The following is a 20,756-nucleotide window of genomic DNA, read 5'->3' on the forward strand; positions in this document are numbered from 1 at the left end:
TAAACAATTTAAATTATATGTTATTCTGCCAGGAAGGACTTTAGATCCAAATCTGCAGCTTCTGCTCTTGACACACACTCTGGAACTGTAGTTGGCAACACAAAAAAAGGGTTTAATTTTTTTCTTCATCAGTGCTCATATTGACAAGAAAATTACGTCATATGCTGTTGATTCAAATCTATCTTGCATTTACTCAAAATACATTTGGTGATGACTTCTGTACAAATTTACACGCAAAAAGATTAATAACTGAAAAAGAAATACTTACTATTAGACTAATGTGATTTTAAGGTTGGGTCAAGAAAGACACATTGTGATCCAGACAATGTCTCAGTTTCACTTCAATAACTCACCTGAATTGATTTTGTTTCTTTGTAAATGAATTGGAATCTGCTAATATTACTTAAAAAACTGTAAACGTGTTCAAATGTGGCATGTGTGTTGTGTTCAAATCATTTTACAAAGAACAGCAGGCCTGTGGCCTATCTTGGTTTATTACAACTCTACAGACTCCAATATTTACATAAGTTACACTGTGTATTACCAAAAACAACACTTTTGTGATGCTGATAATATTCAGTTCACTTATGAATGAGCTGACTGCAAAAAACACAATTGAGCAACATTTATTAGTCCACTGCGAGACTAATAAAGGCAAATCCAATCCAATGTGCATTTTTTTACTTCCACGTTTTATCAAGTTCACTTCACAGAAAGGGACATTTCAGCACATATCTTCCTCCACAGATTGCGTCTTCACCTCGATGACTTTTGGAGGGATGTAGGAACCCATCCCAGCTGCTCTCTCTGCCTCTGCCTGTGTGTACGGTTCCTCCTTCAGATTTTTCAACCTAATTGGACAAAAAAAAAACGGTCCAAATACTGCATAAATGTATTTCAATGCATGCAATACAATCAAATGCTTACCGTCTTTTGTGGACTTTAGTCTTGAAATGGTCTTTCAATGATTTCATATCCACAAAATATCTCCTGTGAGACAAAAAGTTACCTTCTTACCAACTCAACGACTAATGAACAACCACGAAAATCCATTCATCCATTTTTTATTGTACTTGTCCTCATTAAAGGGTTTTGAATTAACTCAAATTTTGGTAAGAGGAGACTACATTTTTTTGGGATTTGGTTCGTAAGCCGAAGTATAATACACAAAGAAACTCTTGACTTTACCATAAACATACTGGAACGAAGAACATGTTCCAGTACTACTCATGGTAAAAATCGGTACAGTGTTTTTATTAATTACATGTTATGTTATTTAAGCAAACTCGAATGAACCTATTTTCAATGGAGTAGCAGCCATGTCGCTAGTAAGCATTTAGAGAAGTTGAAACACCTTTTTGCTCCTCTGCAAAATCAAATTGGACAAAAGTTAAATTTAATGACTGTGACCAAATTTTTCACCACGTCATCAACAAGACCTACTTTCAGAGTAGATGTGGCATCTTTAAAGTTGATATTTACATTGGGTTTAAAGAGACACTGCAATGGTACTGTACGCAACGTGGGGCAACCGGGACTAAAATGCCATTAGTGTCAATTTTTTTGGGAAAATGCATGTCTCGGACAGGATGGGACACAAGGCAAATTATTTTAAATTGTGAAAAAAAACGTCTCCTTCAACATTATCCAAAATGATAATGATGAATCCTTGAGATCGACCTCGACAGTGAGCAGTAATGCAGTTGTCCACTTACGCGCAGTGTAAACAGTAGTGCTGTGCACATCCCGTCACATCGTAGTCCACTTCCTGATTAAGTAGTTTTGTTGCGATTTCAGGCTTCATATCTGAATGGATCTCATCTAAGTCTTTTGTCCGGCGTTTCGTCTTCCACGTCTTTGCAATGTTCTTCTTTCTGCCACATTTGTGGTTTTTCGTTTGTTTGGACTTCCCCATGGTTAGACAGGTGAGCTGTAAGGACAAACGTGGATACAATGGTAATAGTTGACGTCATATGACTTGACCCGAGTCCGACTTCAGTGTTGTTTCGGCAAAGGCGATCACGGTTTTAGCCAACAGGAAAGATTGTGTGCATACTGTATTAAACTTTGTGTGAACCAGTTGCACGTAAAGTTTTGAGTCTTCATAAGGCTTTCACCAAGCCATGACAGAGTAATTGGACATCTTCTTAGTTTATGATCGTCTGAACTAAACGTTATAATGCGTGAATAAAGCGACTTCAAAAATTAATCTGGGCCAAGTTAAGAATAACTCTGTATTTTTTATAACAGAACAAAAGTCACATATAAGTCTGTTTCTTGAGAAAATATCAGTTTCAACGCGTTTTCTTTGCGTCATTATTTTCGTGTTTACTTACCTCTCACACGTGCACTTGAAAGGAGTGCTCTCATTTACTTCCGGTTCGAAAGAAAGGGCGAGTGTGACGTGTCTTTAGATGGCGCCGGGCACCAATTCTCAAAAACGGAAACAAACCAAACTTGACCATTTCTACTTCAATAACGAACAACAAAAGCAGCACACGCGAAAATGTAGTTAAATACGTACGTATTCTTGAACTCAGGACCTCTGCACTGTGAAGCCTGCGTGCTAGCCACTCGACGACCGGGCCGCTCCCCCTCTAAAAACGCTTAATTTCAGAGTCAAATGATTGGATTTGCCTTTCGTAGTCTCGCAGTGGAGACATTTACATTTCACAGCAGCAAAGTGATGAAAGGAAGATCGTTGTCAGAGCTTGCTGATGAACTGATCATTTGAATCAAACATTTCATGATACAAAGATACGTCTGTGTAAGCTCTCAGTCGTACAGGAGTGGTCCATCGCACAACCATGAATTTGTTTATAAAATTTTTCCCGAAATTGAAAATACGTAGTATTAAGGCAGATTTTCCATGTATCTATGGCCTGCCAAAAATACATAAAGAAGGGTTCCCCCTCAGACCCATTGTGTGTAGCATTGACTCCTCTACATACAATGTAGCCAAATATTTAAAAACTATTTTAGCTCCGTTGGTTGGTAACACTGAATATCACGTAGAGAATACCACAGGGTTTGTAGAGAGGATCAAAGACCTCATATTGGAACCTGAGGAAACTTTGGCATCATACGATGTGACTTCTCTCTTTACATCTGTCCCAACCCCAGCAGCAGTCTCAGTGGTGAGGACGAGGCTGCTGGCGGATGTTTCTCTGCATGAAAGAACCAAACTTAAACCGGATCACATCTGCCAATTATTAGAAATCTGCCTTAATACTACGTATTTTCAATTTCGGGAAAAATTTTATAAACAAATTCATGGTTGTGCTATGGGCTCACCAGTTTCACCCATAGTGGCTAATATTTACATGGAAGAGATGGAGAAACAGGCCCTCACATCCTTCCCAGGGACAAAACCTAGACACTGGTTTAGATATGTGGACGATACTTTTGTCATAATTAAGAAACAAGAAATTCAATCCTTCACAGATCACCTCAACTCTGTAGACTTCAACATTAAATTTACTCGTGAGGACATTCAAGAGAACCAACTAGCCTTCTTGGATTGTAAAGTAATTATAAAAGAGGACAGAGCGCTAAAAACAGAAGTCTTCAGGAAGGCTACGCACACTGACCAATACTTACTTTTTGACTCTAACCACCCTTTACAACATAAACTAGGAGTTATCAGAACCCTCCAGCATAGGGCTAAACTAATACCAACTAGCACTGAAGGTAGAGAAAAGGAGTCAAAACATATCAGGAGAGCACTCACTAACTGTGGGTACCCTCAGTGGTCATTCAACAAATGTCAGAAAGAAAGAATAGCGAACGAAACCAATAATTCTCAAGATTCAAAAAGGAGAGGAGTAGCAGTACCGTACATTGCAGGAGTTTCTGAAAAATTACAAAGAGTCCTTTGGCAACATAAAATTCCTACTTATTTCAAACCGATAAACACGTTAAGGCAAAAATTAGTGCATCCAAAAGATAGGCTACCAAATGAAAAACAAAGTAATGTAGTTTATTCCATACATTGTAAGAATGAAAATTGTAAAGAGCAGTACATTGGGGAGACTCAACAAATTCTCAAAAAAAGACTTTATCAACATCGCAGGGATAATACTAGTGGGCCTCAATCGGCAGTACATTTGCACCTAAAAGCTAGCAACCACTCATTTGACGACAATGAGGTTAAAATCTTAGCGAAAGAACATAGATGGTTTGAAAGGGGCGTAAAAGAAGCGATTCTTATAAAACAACAAAATCCTTCGTTAAATCGGTCTGGTGGGGTGAGGTTCAATTTGGATCGTTCATACAATAGCCTGCTTAGGCAAAACAGGTTAGGCAACTTTCGCAATGCTGATGAGGGTCGTTATGCTGATGAGGTGATACCGGGGGCAGTGGGGGTAATAGGCCAATCGTTAGTCAGGAATGTAGGTACAATCAGTGGGGCCACAGGGAGGGGTCCCCCGCCCCTCCCAACCTGAGAGTAGGGACCTATCATAGCTGTGTCCGGCGCCACCATGTCTGGACATTAGGGATATATAAATGGGGCCGATACGACCAGTCAGACTTTAGTTCGCTGACGAAGCCTCTTGGATAGGAGGCGAAACGTCCGAAACCTTCACTTTTGTACAGATGACGGCTGAAGAAACCTTCTCATCGATGATACAAAGATGCGCATCAAAGAAAGTCACACAATAGCATTGCTTGAGTCATCTATCTACTTACATGTCAAAGAATCCTAATCTAACAGATGGAATTATGGTTTTTATGATTCACAATTGACAATTAAGTCACCAGTGTTTGCATGTTTTTAGAATTTACCATTAAACGTTTGAATTTATTTAGAATGACACGACAAGATCTTTCATCAGGCACACTTTCAAGATTTGTCCTTTCCTGGTGCAAAAGGCGGCGTTACATAAAACGTGTTAACGTGTAGTATACGTTTCCCCCGTATTTCATACGTTTTTTTTGATAATTTCAAAGCATGGACGGCGTACTGCAACTTCTATACGGGAAAAAAATTGTGACCCGATTTTACAAAGACAATTTTGGCACAAATCCAGTTTGTTTCAGTTGCTAGGAGCCAACGAGAATGCTGCCGCCGATCGCTACTATTGTCACGGCAAACCAGCAAACGTAATCCTCAATCTTAAAAATATATTTTTTTATTGCTTCGTACGGTCGGATTGATAAAAGTATAACGTGCGCATGTGCAGTATATTGTTTGCATTTCATCTTGTGTGAGCATTTTTTATCATTTGAAATGATTTCAACTACATTACAACTACATTTTTTATCCAGGAATTGTTTTATCAGGGCATCTATTAACCACGGTTGAAAGGTATGTCGAAGGGCTGAGAAAATAATGAATAAATGTATTTTAGTTCCGATATAAAATAAAATGCTCGAGGCGCTCCAATGGGCTAATACATATTTCTAACACTCATTCTTGTCTTTACCGTAATCAAATTCACTTTACTGATTATAAATATAATCTTGACCGAGATAGATAGAGAGATAAATTTTTCGAAATTTGCATCAAACTCTCGATTTTCATAATCTTAGAGTGGCGGTAATGCACAAGGATAGGTTGTAAACCGCGATCGGAACCAAAGAAGAAGAAAAGAAGGCGGTGTCATACTGCCCTAGTGCATACGCGCCGTGGAGGAGAGGGAAGATGGCGGAGCGGAACGTCGATCTTGATCACGAATGGAGCGAGCGGGGCCTGGACACGGCCGAAGACACGCTGGTTGCAATGGAAACCCTGTTGGCCACATTGAGGGCATTTGAAGATGGGCTCAGGCAACAAGAATTTTCCGCGGCGTCGTCTGCAGACTACTGCGACAACTTTTGTCAGGTAACGAGTGCGTGAATCCTTAATACTAGCATTAGCATACCGCTTGCTCAGTTTGGGTTGTTTTCCTCAAGATAGTCGAGATATTGAGATCGATTGGATTGGATTTGCCTTTATTAGTCTCGCAGTGGAGAAATTGAAATTTCACAGCAGCAAACTTATGAAAAGAATTGCGCCCTTTTTGTAATTGCAAAACGTGTTTCTGCATAAACGTATCCAACTATACGGTGTTCAACAAAAAGAAAGGAACTAAAATCATGATCGTACAATATTAAATAAATTTAGTTCGCTACTGGCTGTGTTGAAATCAAATCAATGTTTTGTGTTTGAGGAAGCTCAGTAACACCCCTCGTTACACTACAGTATTGCTATCTGCATTCATAATTGCACGTTCAGAAATAGGCGTAGATACAAATATTGCTCTTGTCTAATCTGGCCTTTAAAAAGGAAAAGAAGACTTTTTCAGAAAAGAAGACTTTTGCCCCAAAAGATATAAAACGTTTTTATATTGCACATTTTCCCATTGTGGGACTATTAAAGGCTTTCTGATTCTGATATGCTTTTTTTTGTAAATGTTGCCATCTGTATCCATTAAAGTTGTTCCAGGTTAAAAAGTACCATATATCGAATGTTAAAATGACCATTCTGGTCTTAAATCAAACAAAACTGAAGGAATTTTGAATCTGAAACTGCAGATTCACTAAATGTATGATTTTTTTTTTAGGGCAGTTGTGACAATGTTCAAAGGGGGTTTTCAGAGAACTGCTCACATTCTTCAAAAGATCATCTTCAAAATAGTTCTATAATTCAAACATACAGAAGTCCATTTGAGATTTGAAGGTGCATTGACATAGGCAGGGAAAAAATGTACCTGAGCATCATAAAGTGTCTATGTATTTGATCATGGTATTCTAATTCTGATGACAGAGAAAAGAATGAGGTAATCAGCCCATGAAGCCACCAGACTATAAACCATGGAGAAACACCACCACATCTACCAGCTTGCAATTTTGTGTTCCTCACATACTGTGAGAAAATTTAATTTTAATCGTAACACAACAATCAACATTTAAATTTGCATCCCATATAATTGTCGTCTATTTCTTAAATAGCCTTTTTTTGCACAAACTAGGCTATTAACTCTGGCATCACCTTCAAGTCGGAAGTAGTCCCAATGTAATTACACTCAAATCTCCTAGGCTGAAATCCTTTAGGAAGTTCCCCTTAGTGGATGTGCCGTAAATAGACAGTGGGGAATTAATCAAGGCTCCCCGTGGGTACCCAGCGTGCATGGGCGTCTGTCTGGTACTCAGGTGCCTCGGGATGACAAACTCACTATCCTGCGGGATGTTGACGGCGCACATTTTTAACTTTAAAAATACAATTTTGTGTCGAACCAGTAGGTTTTCAAAGGTAATGTCCACATGGACAAAATTATGAGTACCCTTGCTTAAAGGACAACCGACATCACTTTTTTGTTTCCTAACTGACATCAGAAACGTTTAATAGCATCTAAAATACCCAAAACACGCAGGATGATATTTTTAGTCAAATGCAAAACAACAATAAAGATGACTCAAAGTGTGCTGAAACTGCAAAAAAATTTAAACCGGAAGTGGCCTGTTTCAGAAGGTCCCGCCGCCTTGTTCGTGGTGTCACGCCAAGACGTCTTGCCTTGCTCGAGAGTCAAAACAATGGCTTCAGATTCGGAGAACATGCTTTCTTGTTACTCATCCAGTTATGAATATGATTCAAATAGTTCTGAAGAGGAAAGCATACGTGTTTGCAATCGATTAAATAATTTATTCCGTGTCATTTTGAGGCATCAGAGGGGGAAATGTCGCACCCAAAAAAGGCAGAAGATGGCGACAAAACTCCGTGTGGAAATGGGCTCAACATTTTTGTCACAACAGACAAGGATTTACCATTGCGTTATTTATGTGTTTTCCTTCTAATTTCGCCATCAACACAAAGTTTTCAGACCAAACAAAGTCCCGCAAAATGCATTGAGGTGATGCAAGGTATGTCCTTTCTCGGTGAGGGGCGTTCCTTCAGTGACGTAGGGTGAGGACTCGTCACAAACTCGAAAACAAGACTTCCGGAATATTCAGCGCGAGTCTTAAAACGTAAAATATAGCTGTATGCGGTGGAATCTTTGTAAAATACGCTCAGTAGAAGTCATTTAAGCGATTTTACAAATTATTGAACACAACTTGTCGGGGGGCGTCGGTTGGCCTTTAAATGAAATAAAACAAATCCATGGTGGCCAGAAATGACTTGACTTTGACCAAAAAAACAGGTCAGGTTTATTTTGACCCAATGTCAAAAAATGAACTTTTTTGTCAAAATGAACTTTTTATGAATATTTTCAATCAACTAAATATAGAGAATACATTTTATTTCTAAGCGCCTTTCAAAACTATCAAGGACACTACAGTCACGGGATAAGAACTTTTTTTTCTGCGGGTGAGCAACAGCCATTCGTGCCAGCGTTGGCCCAACCCGGAAGTGACACCAAGTCACGACACTGATGTGAGTGTGTATATAGACAGGCAATGCAATACATGCTAATGTATATTGGATTGGACTGGATTAGTTTTTGATAGTCTCCCAGTGAAGACATTTACATTTCACAGCAGCAAAGTTATGGAAGGAAGAGGAAAGAAAGAAGTAGAAAAAAATAATACAGGAGCTGCTGGAAAGGCAGCCATGCTTGTGGCGCACCAAAAGCGTTTTCACAAAAGCTGTAGCTGAGCGCTTTACATAATAGTCAACACAAAGCAAAATAAACACAATAGGAACGTAATAACATGGGCAGTTTTGAAATATTAATAACTTTCCCCATGTGCTCTTTGATGTTTGAGTACAAGACAAATGCTTTATTACACGAAGAAAGAGGAGAGGATGAAAGCCTTCTTTTCACCAGCGGATCAGAGACATCATGGTGGAATGTGTACGTCTGCTACAATCTAAATTTTGAAAGCAAACATGAAACTGTAGCATCCATTGACAAAGAGATTATCTCACATCTCCTGTCCCACATAAATCTACTTCAATTCCAAGCCGCAATAGTTCCGCATGCACATTGTTGCCATGCTTTCTCGGCGATAATACCCTCACTCACAATGTCCCCTGCTAGCTGCTTTTCATTAATCCAAATCAACAGAAAAATTTCAACCTCTTCTATTGCCTGAGACTGTTGCTTAGATAACACAGAAACACCCTGAGCCACACATAGCAATGGTTGACTTAGCATACTGGTAGTGGGGAGCTAAGTCACACGAATGCACACCTCGTTCGTGTTTCTCGATGATCTTCTTCTGCTCGATGGGAATTTTTTTTGTGTCCTCTTCGGCTGAACACTGGCCTGTGGGCCTGGGATGGGGTCTTTTTCGGTCCCATAATAGGAAAAATATCCTTGATAACAAACCACGTATACACTCAAGTATGAAAACTAGTGCTGCACCCACCGTGGCGCTGTTCGACCGTGTGGTTTGGTGTTCTTCCATCGAAAACTAGTCCGCCAGCCACTGTGGCGCTCCTTGTGGTTTGGTTCGTTTGCCGAAGACTCGTTCGTATACCAAGATTATATTCTCGCGAATGTAATGTTCGTAATGCAAAAAGTTCGTAAACTAAAGCGTTCGTAAGCTGAGGTATCACTATTTTATTTCCATCCATCCATTTTCCGTACCGGTTATTCCTCATTAGGGTCGCGGGGGGTGCTGGAGCCTACCTCAGCTGTCTTCGGGCACGAGGCGGGGGACACCTTGAATTGATTGCCAGCCAATTGCAAGGCACACAAAGACGAACAACAGTCACTATCACACTCACACCTAGGGACAATTTGAAGTGGTCAATCTGCCTGCCATGCATGTTTTTGGAGTGTGGGAGGAAACCGGACGACCCGGAGAAAACCCACGCGGGTCCGGGGAGAACATGCAAACTCCACACAGGGAGGCCGGGACGCGAACCGGCGACCTCTGCACTGTGAAGCCGGTGTACTCGACTACCGGGTTGTATTTTATTTCATTTTAAAAAAAATATCCTGTATTTGACAGTTTGTATGGGTTACGCTAAGGTAACCCCCTTGTGCCTAATCAGTGGCATCACAAACCCGACAGTGGCAAGTGGGATCAATCAGGAGCAGTCTAGCATCTCCCCTTTCCCCTTAGGAGGAAACACCTCAGAAATCTCACCTGCTTCTGATTGTTCAAATGGGAAAACCACTGTCATGGAAGTATCTGTGTATCTCCTTCACTCCCCAGGCACTTATGCATTACGCTGGCAGCAGAAACTCCGTCGACCATGGTCTTCCACTTCTGGAGGTCTACTGCCTTTCCATAAACTGCTTCGCAGCTGCCCGCTCGCACCTCAGCGCTGAGTCGGACAAAGTGACTCTTGTTTTGAAGAGGCTTGCTCTGTGAGTACAAGTTCTCCCAATGAAAATATTTTGTTTTACTTCTTTGGGCATATCACACAATTGAATTGGGTACCAATTAACTCATTCACTGCCAGGTGAGTTGCATGATAAGAATACCGGTATCACCTCATCAGTATTACTAATCCTATGTTGCCTAAGCAGGCTATTGTATGAACGATCGTGTATGATTTTGAAGGGCGCCTTTCAACACTTTCATGTCTTTCAATTCCTTGATCTCCTTGATGTGCGTATCACCCTGACACATAGCACACGCTTGCAAATTGTATAAAAGGAGCTCTGCGCGTCTCGGTCCCTCAGATCTTCATCCTCCCTTCACCTCTATGTGCCCTCTGCCCGTCTCACCACGATGGGTTGCAGAGCTTTCAGCCGCTCTGCTCCCAAACTCTGGAATTCTCTTCCACCCAACATCCGCAATATTGACTCCCTCCCTATTTTCAAGGCTCACCTCAAAACCCACTTGTTTAAAATTGCTTTCAATGTATAGTTCTATCTGCTATTTTATTATGTATCATTTTACTTATGGTTTTATTGTTATGTGCTTTGTTTTATTGTTTTTATTGTAAAGTGTCCTTGGGGGTTTTGAAAGGCGCTTGAAATAAAATGTATTATTATTTTAACCTCATTGTCGTCAAATTAGTGGTCGCTAGCTTTTAGGTGCAAGTGGTCGAAGTGGGGTAATCAGGCCAGTCGTTAGTCAGAACAATAGGAACTATCAGTGCAGCTGCAGGGAGTAGTCCTCTGCTCCCCCCAACCTGAGAGCAGGGACCTATCATAGCAGAGTCCGGCACCGCCATGTCTGGACAGTAGGGATATATATATATAGGGCCTAAACTACCATTATGACTAGTTTGCTGACGAAGTTTCTTGGATAAGAAGCAAAACGTCCGACACCTTCAAAGAAGTACAGATGACCTTGAAGTACAGATGAAACCTTTTCATCGATGGACCACTCCTGTACGACTGAGAGATTACACAGACGAAGAGCTGTGAATAGCTTCTTAGTTAATTTTGATCATTTATACCAGCAATCTCTTTTGTTTGTCATGCAGAAGCTGCTTTGAACTATTTCTGTCAGTGCCGGATAATGAAATCCCGTATGAAGCCTGGGTTCAATTCCATCAATCTGTTCAGGTAAGGCTACTTCTATTCCGGTACCCTGAAAATGGAATCAACATTTTCATTGCTTATTCATCAATCAGCATGTTTTTGGCGACTAAGGCATCGCTTGGAAAAACCCACAAAATGACAACTTGTCAGAGATGTTCGGTCAGACACTAAACAAAGGCTCGAACACAGGAAGATTGTCTTTTACTGTCGTCCGGGGACGTAGCCATTCATGACCGACGCCCAAATTCTGCAGCCCTCTGCCAAGCTATTTATTGAGAGTACATGCAAATTTAAGTGATACATTGGTAAAACTTAGTCTTGATTTGAATACCACACCCCTGGACGTCCCAAGCACCAACATTCATGAAACAACAGAACATAGACATTTTAATTGGTTCTTCTTTCCATGAACTGATAAATTTTTAACCTGGCTAATGACCTCTTCCTGCGAAGTTTGCCAAGTCCTAAATTAGTCCAAAGCCAGATGATGATGACAGTTTAAATGGCTGTGTCTGTTCACCGCAAATTGACCCCAGATTTTCTGTACTTCCATTGTGGGCCTTCTGTTCGGCGGCATGAATATTTTAAATATGACTTCTTTTCTATCCATTCTCTATCACTACTGTTACATATTCATATCAAGTTTATACTATATTAAAATAAGCCAGAAGACACAAAAAGCTACCCAAGAGTAATATCTTCTCAAAGGCTTGAATGACACATCTCCATTTCTCCGTTGTGGGATGAATAAACGTCTTCTTATTCTGATATGAAGCCAACATTTAAGCTCATCGTGTTATATTTTCTGACAGGGCTACTACTACATGGCTCTTGGGCCACTCCCCAAAATTTGATGTAGGACCCTCTTTTGGATCATTATATTATTTTCGTATTTTTCTGGATGTAATGATTTTGTACCACATTTTTCCAATTGATCCATATTTAGTCAAAATGTAAACTTATCTTAAATCTGTAATGGAGATACTGTTAGCCATAGAACTATCCTGTGATTCTAAAGTGTCCTTGAGAGTTTTGAAAGGCGCTTATAAATGAAATATATTATTATAAAAAAGTCTAATAAAATTGGCTTTGTTGTTGTATATATGATATTTGCTCCACGTACAGTACTTTGCATACAGCGATGGTTGTTCTAAAGTGCTCTATGACTAGACTTAAGTTCAGAAGTGGAAGACACATTGGTTTCCAATTAACTCATTCACTGCCAGACGTGCAAAAAATGTGTCCACTCCAGTGACAGGGTTTTTGTCATTTTCACTCAAATTCCAGAACCCACAGAGTTTTATGACTACATAAGCATTCAATGCAGCGTAAGAAACCTTAGATCAGTGGTTCTTAATCTTGTTGGAGGCACCGAACCCCACCAGTTTCATATGCTCATTCACCGAACCCTTCTTCCAATGACTGTCCCTACTAACTGCAGACTAGACTGTGGGGTGGACCTTTGTGGCGGAGGATCCACCGAACCCCTAAGACCGACTCACCAAACCCCTAGGATTCGATCGAATTTAAGAACTACTGCCTTAGACTCTCTTCTTTCATCAGACAAAAAGAGTTAGTTCCTCAGTTATATGGGTCTGGAGTTATCTGAGCTAGAAAATGGGGGTGGTTGCACAAAATACCATGCAATACACGTGTATTGGTTCACGTAGCGCTTTTAACAACAACTGAAGCTGGAACAAAGCGCTAACATGGACAAAAGGCGACTGCTGCCCCCTGGAAGGGAAAAACATTGTTAGAGGTCTGTCCAGTGCTTTATCTGCACCCCTCACAAGAAAAAAACAACCTGAACAAATTTGGGAATGACACTCCACGTCATATTTTCAATAGACTGACTTTTATTGAGACCAAGTCCAAGTCACCCAGTCTGTTTATTCTTCACAAAATGTTTTTCTTTTGAATTGTGTCTTTCAGATTGCTCATGAGACCTTGTTACAGTATGGTAGTACGGATCTTCAAGCATTACTGCAGATCACAGGACAGGGGGGCGCGTGGAGCAATCCAATCCTCACAGCTCTCCTGTCAGGCCAGCCCACCGTCCAACAAGAAGGTTAAAAAAAAAAATTGATTCCATCAGAGTAACTTCAATCTTGACATCATATTGGCCCGTTTGTGATAGTTTACTCATCAATGCATTATTTACTCTTTTTGTAGTTGACGCATATATCAGTTTGGAGGGCGAGGGCTTCATGGAGATGCGGGTGAAGCATTTGGAGAAGATGGGTGAGGTGGCCAGGGCTGTTGTGCTGGCAAAAGCTTGCACAGGCTGCAGCACCATCTCCAACCATGCTACATTTCATCACACATATGTCTCATTGCTCTGCCAGCTGCTTCCAAATGAAGAAGCAATTAGGGAGGTAAAGGCTTCTACTTTGTCTTCATGTACAATGTTTTTTTCCTCGTCAATATTTTTAATTTGCTTTATTTGTCTTGTCTCCTTCCTCACATATTATACTTGACTCCGTAACAGATATGCAGGCAAGACTGCAAGGATGTTCTTGAGATCACCACAAATTTGGAAATGGAGGGGGAGGAGAATACGGGCTTCATCTTGTGCACAACCTTCTTGACACAGCACCTTCAGCAGCCCAGCCTTAATCATACCTGGTGAGTCTGATGCCGAAAGTTGATGCGCTTGTCAACTCACTACTGTCAGCTCATTCAACTTTGTTGAACATGTTTTTCTATCCATAGGGAGCTGGTACAATTATGGAGTAAACTTCAGAGAAAGCTGGACCCTTCTCTCGTGTCTTTTCTTGAAAGATGCCTTCAGCTGGGTGCCATTGCCGTAACAGTGCAACATTTGCTTCACCTGGTTCAGTTAATTCAGACAGAGGTCAGGTTTCTTTTTCCATACTGTCTTGATAATAATTTAAGTTCACAATTACACAATAATACGGCAAATAGTTTCATAGTAATGTGACAACAATAGCCGGATGATTTATACATTCGAATGTGTGACAATATCTATGTTTTTTTTACGGATCTAATGATAACAGCTACATCGCAATGTTGAAATAGCCCCGATATTAACTTTTTTACTGCCATTCCTGAAAGGTGTGATGTGGAGCGCCATTCCCGAATTTGTTAGGATTTTAATTTTTCTTACAGGGGTGCCGATAAAGCGTTTCTCAGACCTTTGGCAGTGTTTTTTGCATTGTATTTTGGACAGCCGCCCTCATTTCAAGCTCATAACTCCAGATCCATATAAATTGGAAATTAACTCTTTTTTTCTGATAAAAGAAGAGAGTCTAAGGTTTCTTACGCTGCATTGAATGTTTATGTAGTCCTAAAAGTCAATATTCTGTGGGTCCTGGAATTTGAGTGAAAATGACAAAAACCCTGGCACTGGAGTGGACACTTTTTTGCACACATGTGGCGGTGAATGAGTTAAGTTGTATTACAATTATCTGACGAAGACATTATTGTGAACAAAACTTGTTTCTCCAGTGCAACACAGGTCACTCGCGGAAGCCACGTTTTTCACATTTAAATGGTGGTGATTGTGACTTTATATATTATTATATTGTGATATATATGCTGAAAATGATGATGAACTCTTACTTTAAGCAATTTCTCTATTTTTCAGGCAGGGGCAATGGGCAGCGCTGCCTCAGTGGAGCTGTGCGTTAAAGCTCTACAACTTCCAAAACAGAATGACTCGGAAAGCAGAATCCGCATTTGTAAGGTGGTGTCTGGCCTCCTTCTCAATGATCTGGAAGTCAAGCGGGCATGTCTCCTCACTGAGTTCCAACTTGGTCCCAGCCAGCAGGTGTTAAACTGCCTCCAGGAGCTCTACCAGTGCCCAGACCAAAAATACGAGAACGAAAACGGCCTCATTCCCAACTCGCTACGCTGTGAACTGCTGCTCGTGTTGAAGGCCCACTGGCCCATTGACCCTGAATTTTGGGACTGGAAAGCTCTCAAGTATCACTGTATAACCCTTCTTGGGTTGAAACCTGAGTCGGAAGGGGAAGAGGAAGAGGAAGAAAGTGAAACACCACAAGTCAACACACTGACAGATGAAACTGAGCACAAACGTTGTGTCAATGGAAGTCGTCTTCTTCACAAGCAGCCTGCCGAAAAACCTGCTCGCAGGGTTGGAGGAGGAGGAGGAGTAGTGAGGAGGAGACCGAAGTTATGTTGTCGGATTTGTACAAGGTCCTACACTGACATTCAAATCATCCATCATTCCAAAAAACACAGTGTAAACGACCAGCATCCCTGCCCCATTTGCCTGCAGAATTTTACAAGCAGAATGGAGCTTCTTCCCCACATGAATCATCACCTCCAAAGTGATACGCATTCATGCGGTAAGAACTTAAAGATAGAAGATGACGAGATTGAACCTGGTGAGATAATCGTTGACCCTTCTTTACTTTTGTATTACGAATCCACGCACGATCCTAAAGTCCTGCAGCACATTGTGCATCAAGCCAAAACTGTCAAAGACAAGTGCGTGGACAACGAGCATGTGACGTTCGATTACATGAACCAGCACTTCAGTCTGCAAAACCGAGAGGAGTATTTCTGTCCCGGAACCGGATGCTCCAAGGTTTTTAAACATTCCAAGTACTTGTACGTGCACTTAAAGTCAGAACACAAAGAAGATGAGAATGTGAAGCATTTTTATCAGATGAGAGCGCAACGGCAGAAGTGTGCCTTTTGCCGGCGCCATTTTGTCTCTGCTTACCATCACCACAAACATCGAAAAAATCACTACTATCGACAACCGTACATGTGCGTGGTGATGGGTTGCGGCGCTCGCTTTTGTTCGTCCAATGACCTTGTGTTGCACAAGCAGGACCACACCCATCAGTTGAGCTACCAGTGCGAGCTTGAGGGCTGCTGTGTGAATTACTCCGACCTGGGACAACTTTACCACCACGAGGCACAACATTTCAGGGATGCTGCATTCACTTGCCCAACATCCGTATGTAAAAAATTCTACTTTTCCAAAAGGGAATTTATTGAGCATCTATCTACACACAACATTACTTTCTCTGAAGAGGACTTTGAAGCTCAGAGAAAAGCAAAAGAGACCATTTTCAAGGCTGATTTGGAAAAGGCCTCCCTTGTTAATAGTCCAAATGACGCGGAAGATTGTTTCACCGAAGATGGCCAACAAACCTACACCTCCTCTGGTGATGTCAAGTCCAAAACAGTGGTGACTGTTGTGGCCATGTGTTTCGATGGAAACAAATTCACCTGTGGATTTGAGAGGTGCGGTATGACTTTCTCCCGAGCACGAGATGTCCAGAGACACCTGAAACACGCCCACCCAGAACACCTTAAGCTGGAGAACAAAGAGCACAAGCACGACAAGGAGCAGGGTCCACAGTCCAAAAAGATAAAGACTGCAGAGGAGTCAGACACCGAAGAAAGTGAAAACCAACTCTCAGCTCCCTTCTCACCAGGAGAAAACGGAAACGGATGGACGACTCCACCCCATTATACTCCAAGCCCAGCAAAAAATGACGTCCTTCAAGGAATTCTAATGAGGCTAAGTAGACTGGATCTCAATTCCTTGTCGACATCCGGTGTACCAAATACGCCGCCTCAGTCTATCAAAGGAGCAAAAGTATGCCTTCACCAGACTGTTATAGAAAAACAAGCCGTGGTTTTGCTTTCTAAAGGATCTTCCCACCTACTTAAAAGAAATGGAACAAAAGAAAAAGCGGTCGAAACGCTTAACCATAATAAACCCTATGCTTGCATGATAGGAACGTGTGGCTTTCGGACCGCACGGACTTACAGTTTACAGCGCCACTACTGTAATATTCACGGACGCTCGCCTGAAGAGGCCAAAGGAATGACACGTTTTAAGGACGGGTCATTTAAGCCCTTTAAGTGTCATATCTGTTGCAAGGCCAACCGAGAAATTAAGGGATTGAAGGCCCATTACATTCGGTTTCATCACTTGCCTGTCAGTTTGGCGGACCAACTTAGCCGCGCACAAACTACAAACCCGAGATTGGAACCGATGGTGGAGATAGATGTACCCGATTGGGAACATGAGGTGAAAAAAAACAGTGAAAATAAACAAAACCAGAGTACTTGTTCTTCATCCTTAGCTGTAAAACAAGCTGAGATTCAAGAGGAAGAAAGTGACCACAAGGGAGATCCTGAGGATGAGGTTACACCACCAGTCAGAACAAGACGTTTGGTGTCCAAAAGTAACCTCTGCTATATTCTAGACAAATTCAATAAACCTTTTCATTGCGTTGCCAAAAACTGCGACGCGGCCTTCTCCACCCAAGTAGGCCTCGTACGCCACCTTCAGCTCACGCATCATTACAAACGTTCTCAGCTCCTGCTGGAACAGGAAATGCAACCCGATCCCGAAGTCAAAAAGGAGATGGTGAAGAAAAGCGCTGACTCCAATTCGGACGAACCCAATCCCCAGTATAAATGTCAGTTTGTCAACTGCCATGCCTCCTATCACCTTAAAAGCAGCCTGGCGCGTCACACCCGCATCTTGCACTCTCAAATGCCAGGTCTAATTAGGTGCAAGTATGAGGGCTGCAGTAAAGTATTCTCCCACAACGAGGCACTGAAAAAACACACCCTGTATCGACACTGTGAGTACTATGACTCTTTGGTGCTACGGCTCCAGAGCACTCACAAAAAGTCCATTTCAGAATGCCAAAAGGAGGTAAACGTAACACCCCCTAACTCCACCTCACCCATCTCAAACGGATCACCTACGCATGACCAGAAACAACCCACAGAGTCGGAGGATGAAGTTGAAGATACTACCAAAGACCAAAAAACATTGACGGCTAAAAGGAAAAGATCTTTCGAAGCTTATATTTTCAGATCGCACGAAGAGGCTTTACAAATGTGCCAGGATCGTTGTTTACGTGTGGCCCACCCGTGCATGATCCAAAACTGCGACTCCGTCCTCAAGTACGTACATAGTTTGACCCGCCACTACAGAGCGGTCCACCACATGAAAAATGGCTACCTTCAAAATAATGCCGCTAAGCTCTTTTACAATGCGGAGCAACTGGAGGAGTTGATTCAACGGAAGTCAGCTCAGTCAACCGTCTCATTCAAAGAGAACCCGAGCAAAACGGATTATGAGCCAGAGGCGGAGACATCGCAGGGACCGGATGAACAGTTATCACTGCACTCTGTCAAGCCAGAAACCCAAATGGAACCTCTTCCAGATCCTCTGAGATTCTCCGTGGAGGAACAGCTGCCCCCCGCGGACAGAAACGGCATCCTCGTTTGTGCCGATGACGTCTTGTACAGAGAACTGAGTACCGGCACGCCCGCTGACGATACCGTTGTCCCAATGCCGAATGGTCAGATACAAGTAAAAAAAATGCTCACCTTGGAACAGATCAAACCTCTCCTTCGCCCCTTGACTATCAATCTCTCGCCACCATGCTCTGTCTTCTTTACGGCGGAGGAGGGTCTTCGGGACGCTTCCAAAATTCCACTGCCTGTACGGCAGCCTCTAAAGCGAAAGAATGAAATTGCCGTACAGCCATCAAACACAATCGAGCCTCAGCCTCTTGGCTCCCCACCAAGCCCTTTTGACATAACCACATATAAACCAGTCGGTTTTGAGGTTTCGTTCCTCCAGTTCATACAAGACACCTCGCCGAAAGACAAAAAGACAATCGCAAAACGCCGAGACTCCTTCCGACGCAGTTGCTCAGTCAAGGAAAACAAGCAGCTGGGAATCTCGTTCACGCGAAGCAGACGCAGTCATCCGATGCTTTACAAATCCCGCGGTACAACTGCGGACTTCCCCTCTGTCCGAAACTTGAAGTCCATACTGGACAAAGCCCTCGCTGGGTGCGGTGACTTGGCCATCAAGCAGCTTCAGTACCTCAGACCCGTGGTGGTCCTGGGCAAGCCAGTATGTACGGCCACCCTGCCTCAATTCTTCCCATCAGAACCCAACAACAGCAAGCTGCTTCTGGGAAGCAAAGTTTAATATTGCACCTTTTTAAATCATGTTGGACTGCAAGTGTTATTCATTTTCTTTAATTTGTGATGCTGTGTTTTTGTTAAGTTGAGAAATGGACGACTGGCAAATCAGCAACACAATTTAAGCCATGAAAAATCCCCCATTCGGAGCAAATCAAATTTTCTCACGTTCATATATAAGTCCTTCAAGATCTATGTACATTTTTACAGATTGTAGAAATGGTTAGTAGCAGTTTTTTTACTATGTCAAGATGTAACGTAACTCCGACAAAAATCTAAGAGTGACTGAGTGGTCCGCAGGAAATAGGCGTGACATTTGCAGTGCTTGAAGATGAGGTACCTGTGTAACTTTCTAATAAAGCTGTAAATTGATAGCAAGTGTTATTTTCTCATACCACGCTAACAGTGTTCCTCAATGAATGAACTGCTAAGGGTTTCACAAAGGTGACATGAGATCTGGATAGTTTTCTTCACTGTACTTCATTGAACAATTTTATATCGTGTGCAGCAGTCATGTCCTTGGGGTATCTGGACCATGCTTAAAAGGTAAACCAAGTGCGGAAGTCATTCTGAAAATGGAAAAAAAAAATAAGTGGAATGGATTGGATTCAATTTGCCGTTATTATGAGAAATTTACAGCAAAGTGATGAAAGGAATGAAAGTAGAAAAACAATACATCAACTGTTGGAAAGGCAGCCACTCTTGCGGCACCGTCGTTGAAGTCGATTAAAGAAAACTAACCTAATATGACAACACAAAGACGACGTGACAACACAAAGACAGTCATTCATTCTTAAGCACTTTCTGTACTTCTTTGTTACATGAAGCAGTTCGAGATGAAAGGAGAGGATCAAAGCGTCTTTCCATTAGTTGATCAGGGCCATCATGGTGGAATGTGCACTTCGACTACAAGCTAAATGTTGAAATAATTGAATGAAAATGGCCATACTACATGTCATTAGAGCCACGTCTGTGACTTTAATTGGTGGAGGCATGTCAGGCAAACGATTGGCTTAAAAATGTCGACCAAGCATCGGGACCGTCTGCGTCCATCTTGGACGACTGCTATCATGGTGGTGCTACGAAAAACAATGGCAAGCACTTTTGATGCTAAAAGACATTAAAACATAACGGCAGGTCAAACACTCTTTGTAACTTTGTTCCATATGCTGGAAATGGTAGAATGTTAGTTGGCACAAATTTTGAAAACACTGGTTAAAAATGGCAAAGAGACGCAGATCATGTACATGTTCAATGGTTTATGGTTATTTTTCTTCATGATTTTTCATGTGTCAATATTAGTTAGTGTGTTTATTTCATGCAACAGTAGGAATTTAGCTTGTGAATGTGTTTCGGCAGGACGTTTTTTTGTACGCGTTCAGTATACCGGATGTGGAAAGGCGTTCACGCCAGTTGTTCCTTTCC

General features: G+C 41.8%; 2 protein-coding genes across 2 annotated transcripts; one reads left to right on the plus strand and one right to left on the minus strand.

Moving 5' to 3' along the window:
- Positions 1-474: 474 nt before the first annotated feature.
- Positions 475-2,435, minus strand: znf593 (zinc finger protein 593). The gene is made up of 4 exons (XM_089004431.1): positions 2,337-2,435; positions 1,716-1,930; positions 928-990; positions 475-851 (listed from the first exon to the last, which is right to left on the minus strand). The coding sequence occupies exons 2-4, from the start codon at positions 1,913-1,915 to the stop codon at positions 725-727; spliced, it is 390 nt and encodes a 129-aa protein (XP_088860557.1). The 5' UTR covers positions 1,916-1,930; positions 2,337-2,435; the 3' UTR covers positions 475-724.
- Positions 2,436-5,611: 3,176 nt separating this feature from the next.
- rlf (RLF zinc finger) lies at positions 5,612-20,629 on the plus strand. Its single transcript, XM_089004859.1, has 8 exons — positions 5,612-5,824; positions 10,087-10,241; positions 11,312-11,393; positions 13,302-13,437; positions 13,542-13,744; positions 13,858-13,994; positions 14,082-14,223; positions 14,977-20,629. Exons 1-8 carry the CDS (start codon positions 5,645-5,647, stop codon positions 19,336-19,338), a joined length of 5,397 nt encoding a protein of 1,798 aa, XP_088860985.1. The 5' UTR covers positions 5,612-5,644; the 3' UTR covers positions 19,339-20,629.
- Positions 20,630-20,756: the final 127 nt, after the last annotated feature.

The sequence above is a fragment of the Hippocampus bargibanti genome, linkage group LG09 (assembly GCF_051943395.1).
Source record: "Hippocampus bargibanti isolate YZ-2025 linkage group LG09, ASM5194339v1, whole genome shotgun sequence".
Taxonomy (NCBI): Eukaryota; Metazoa; Chordata; class Actinopteri; order Syngnathiformes; family Syngnathidae; genus Hippocampus; species Hippocampus bargibanti.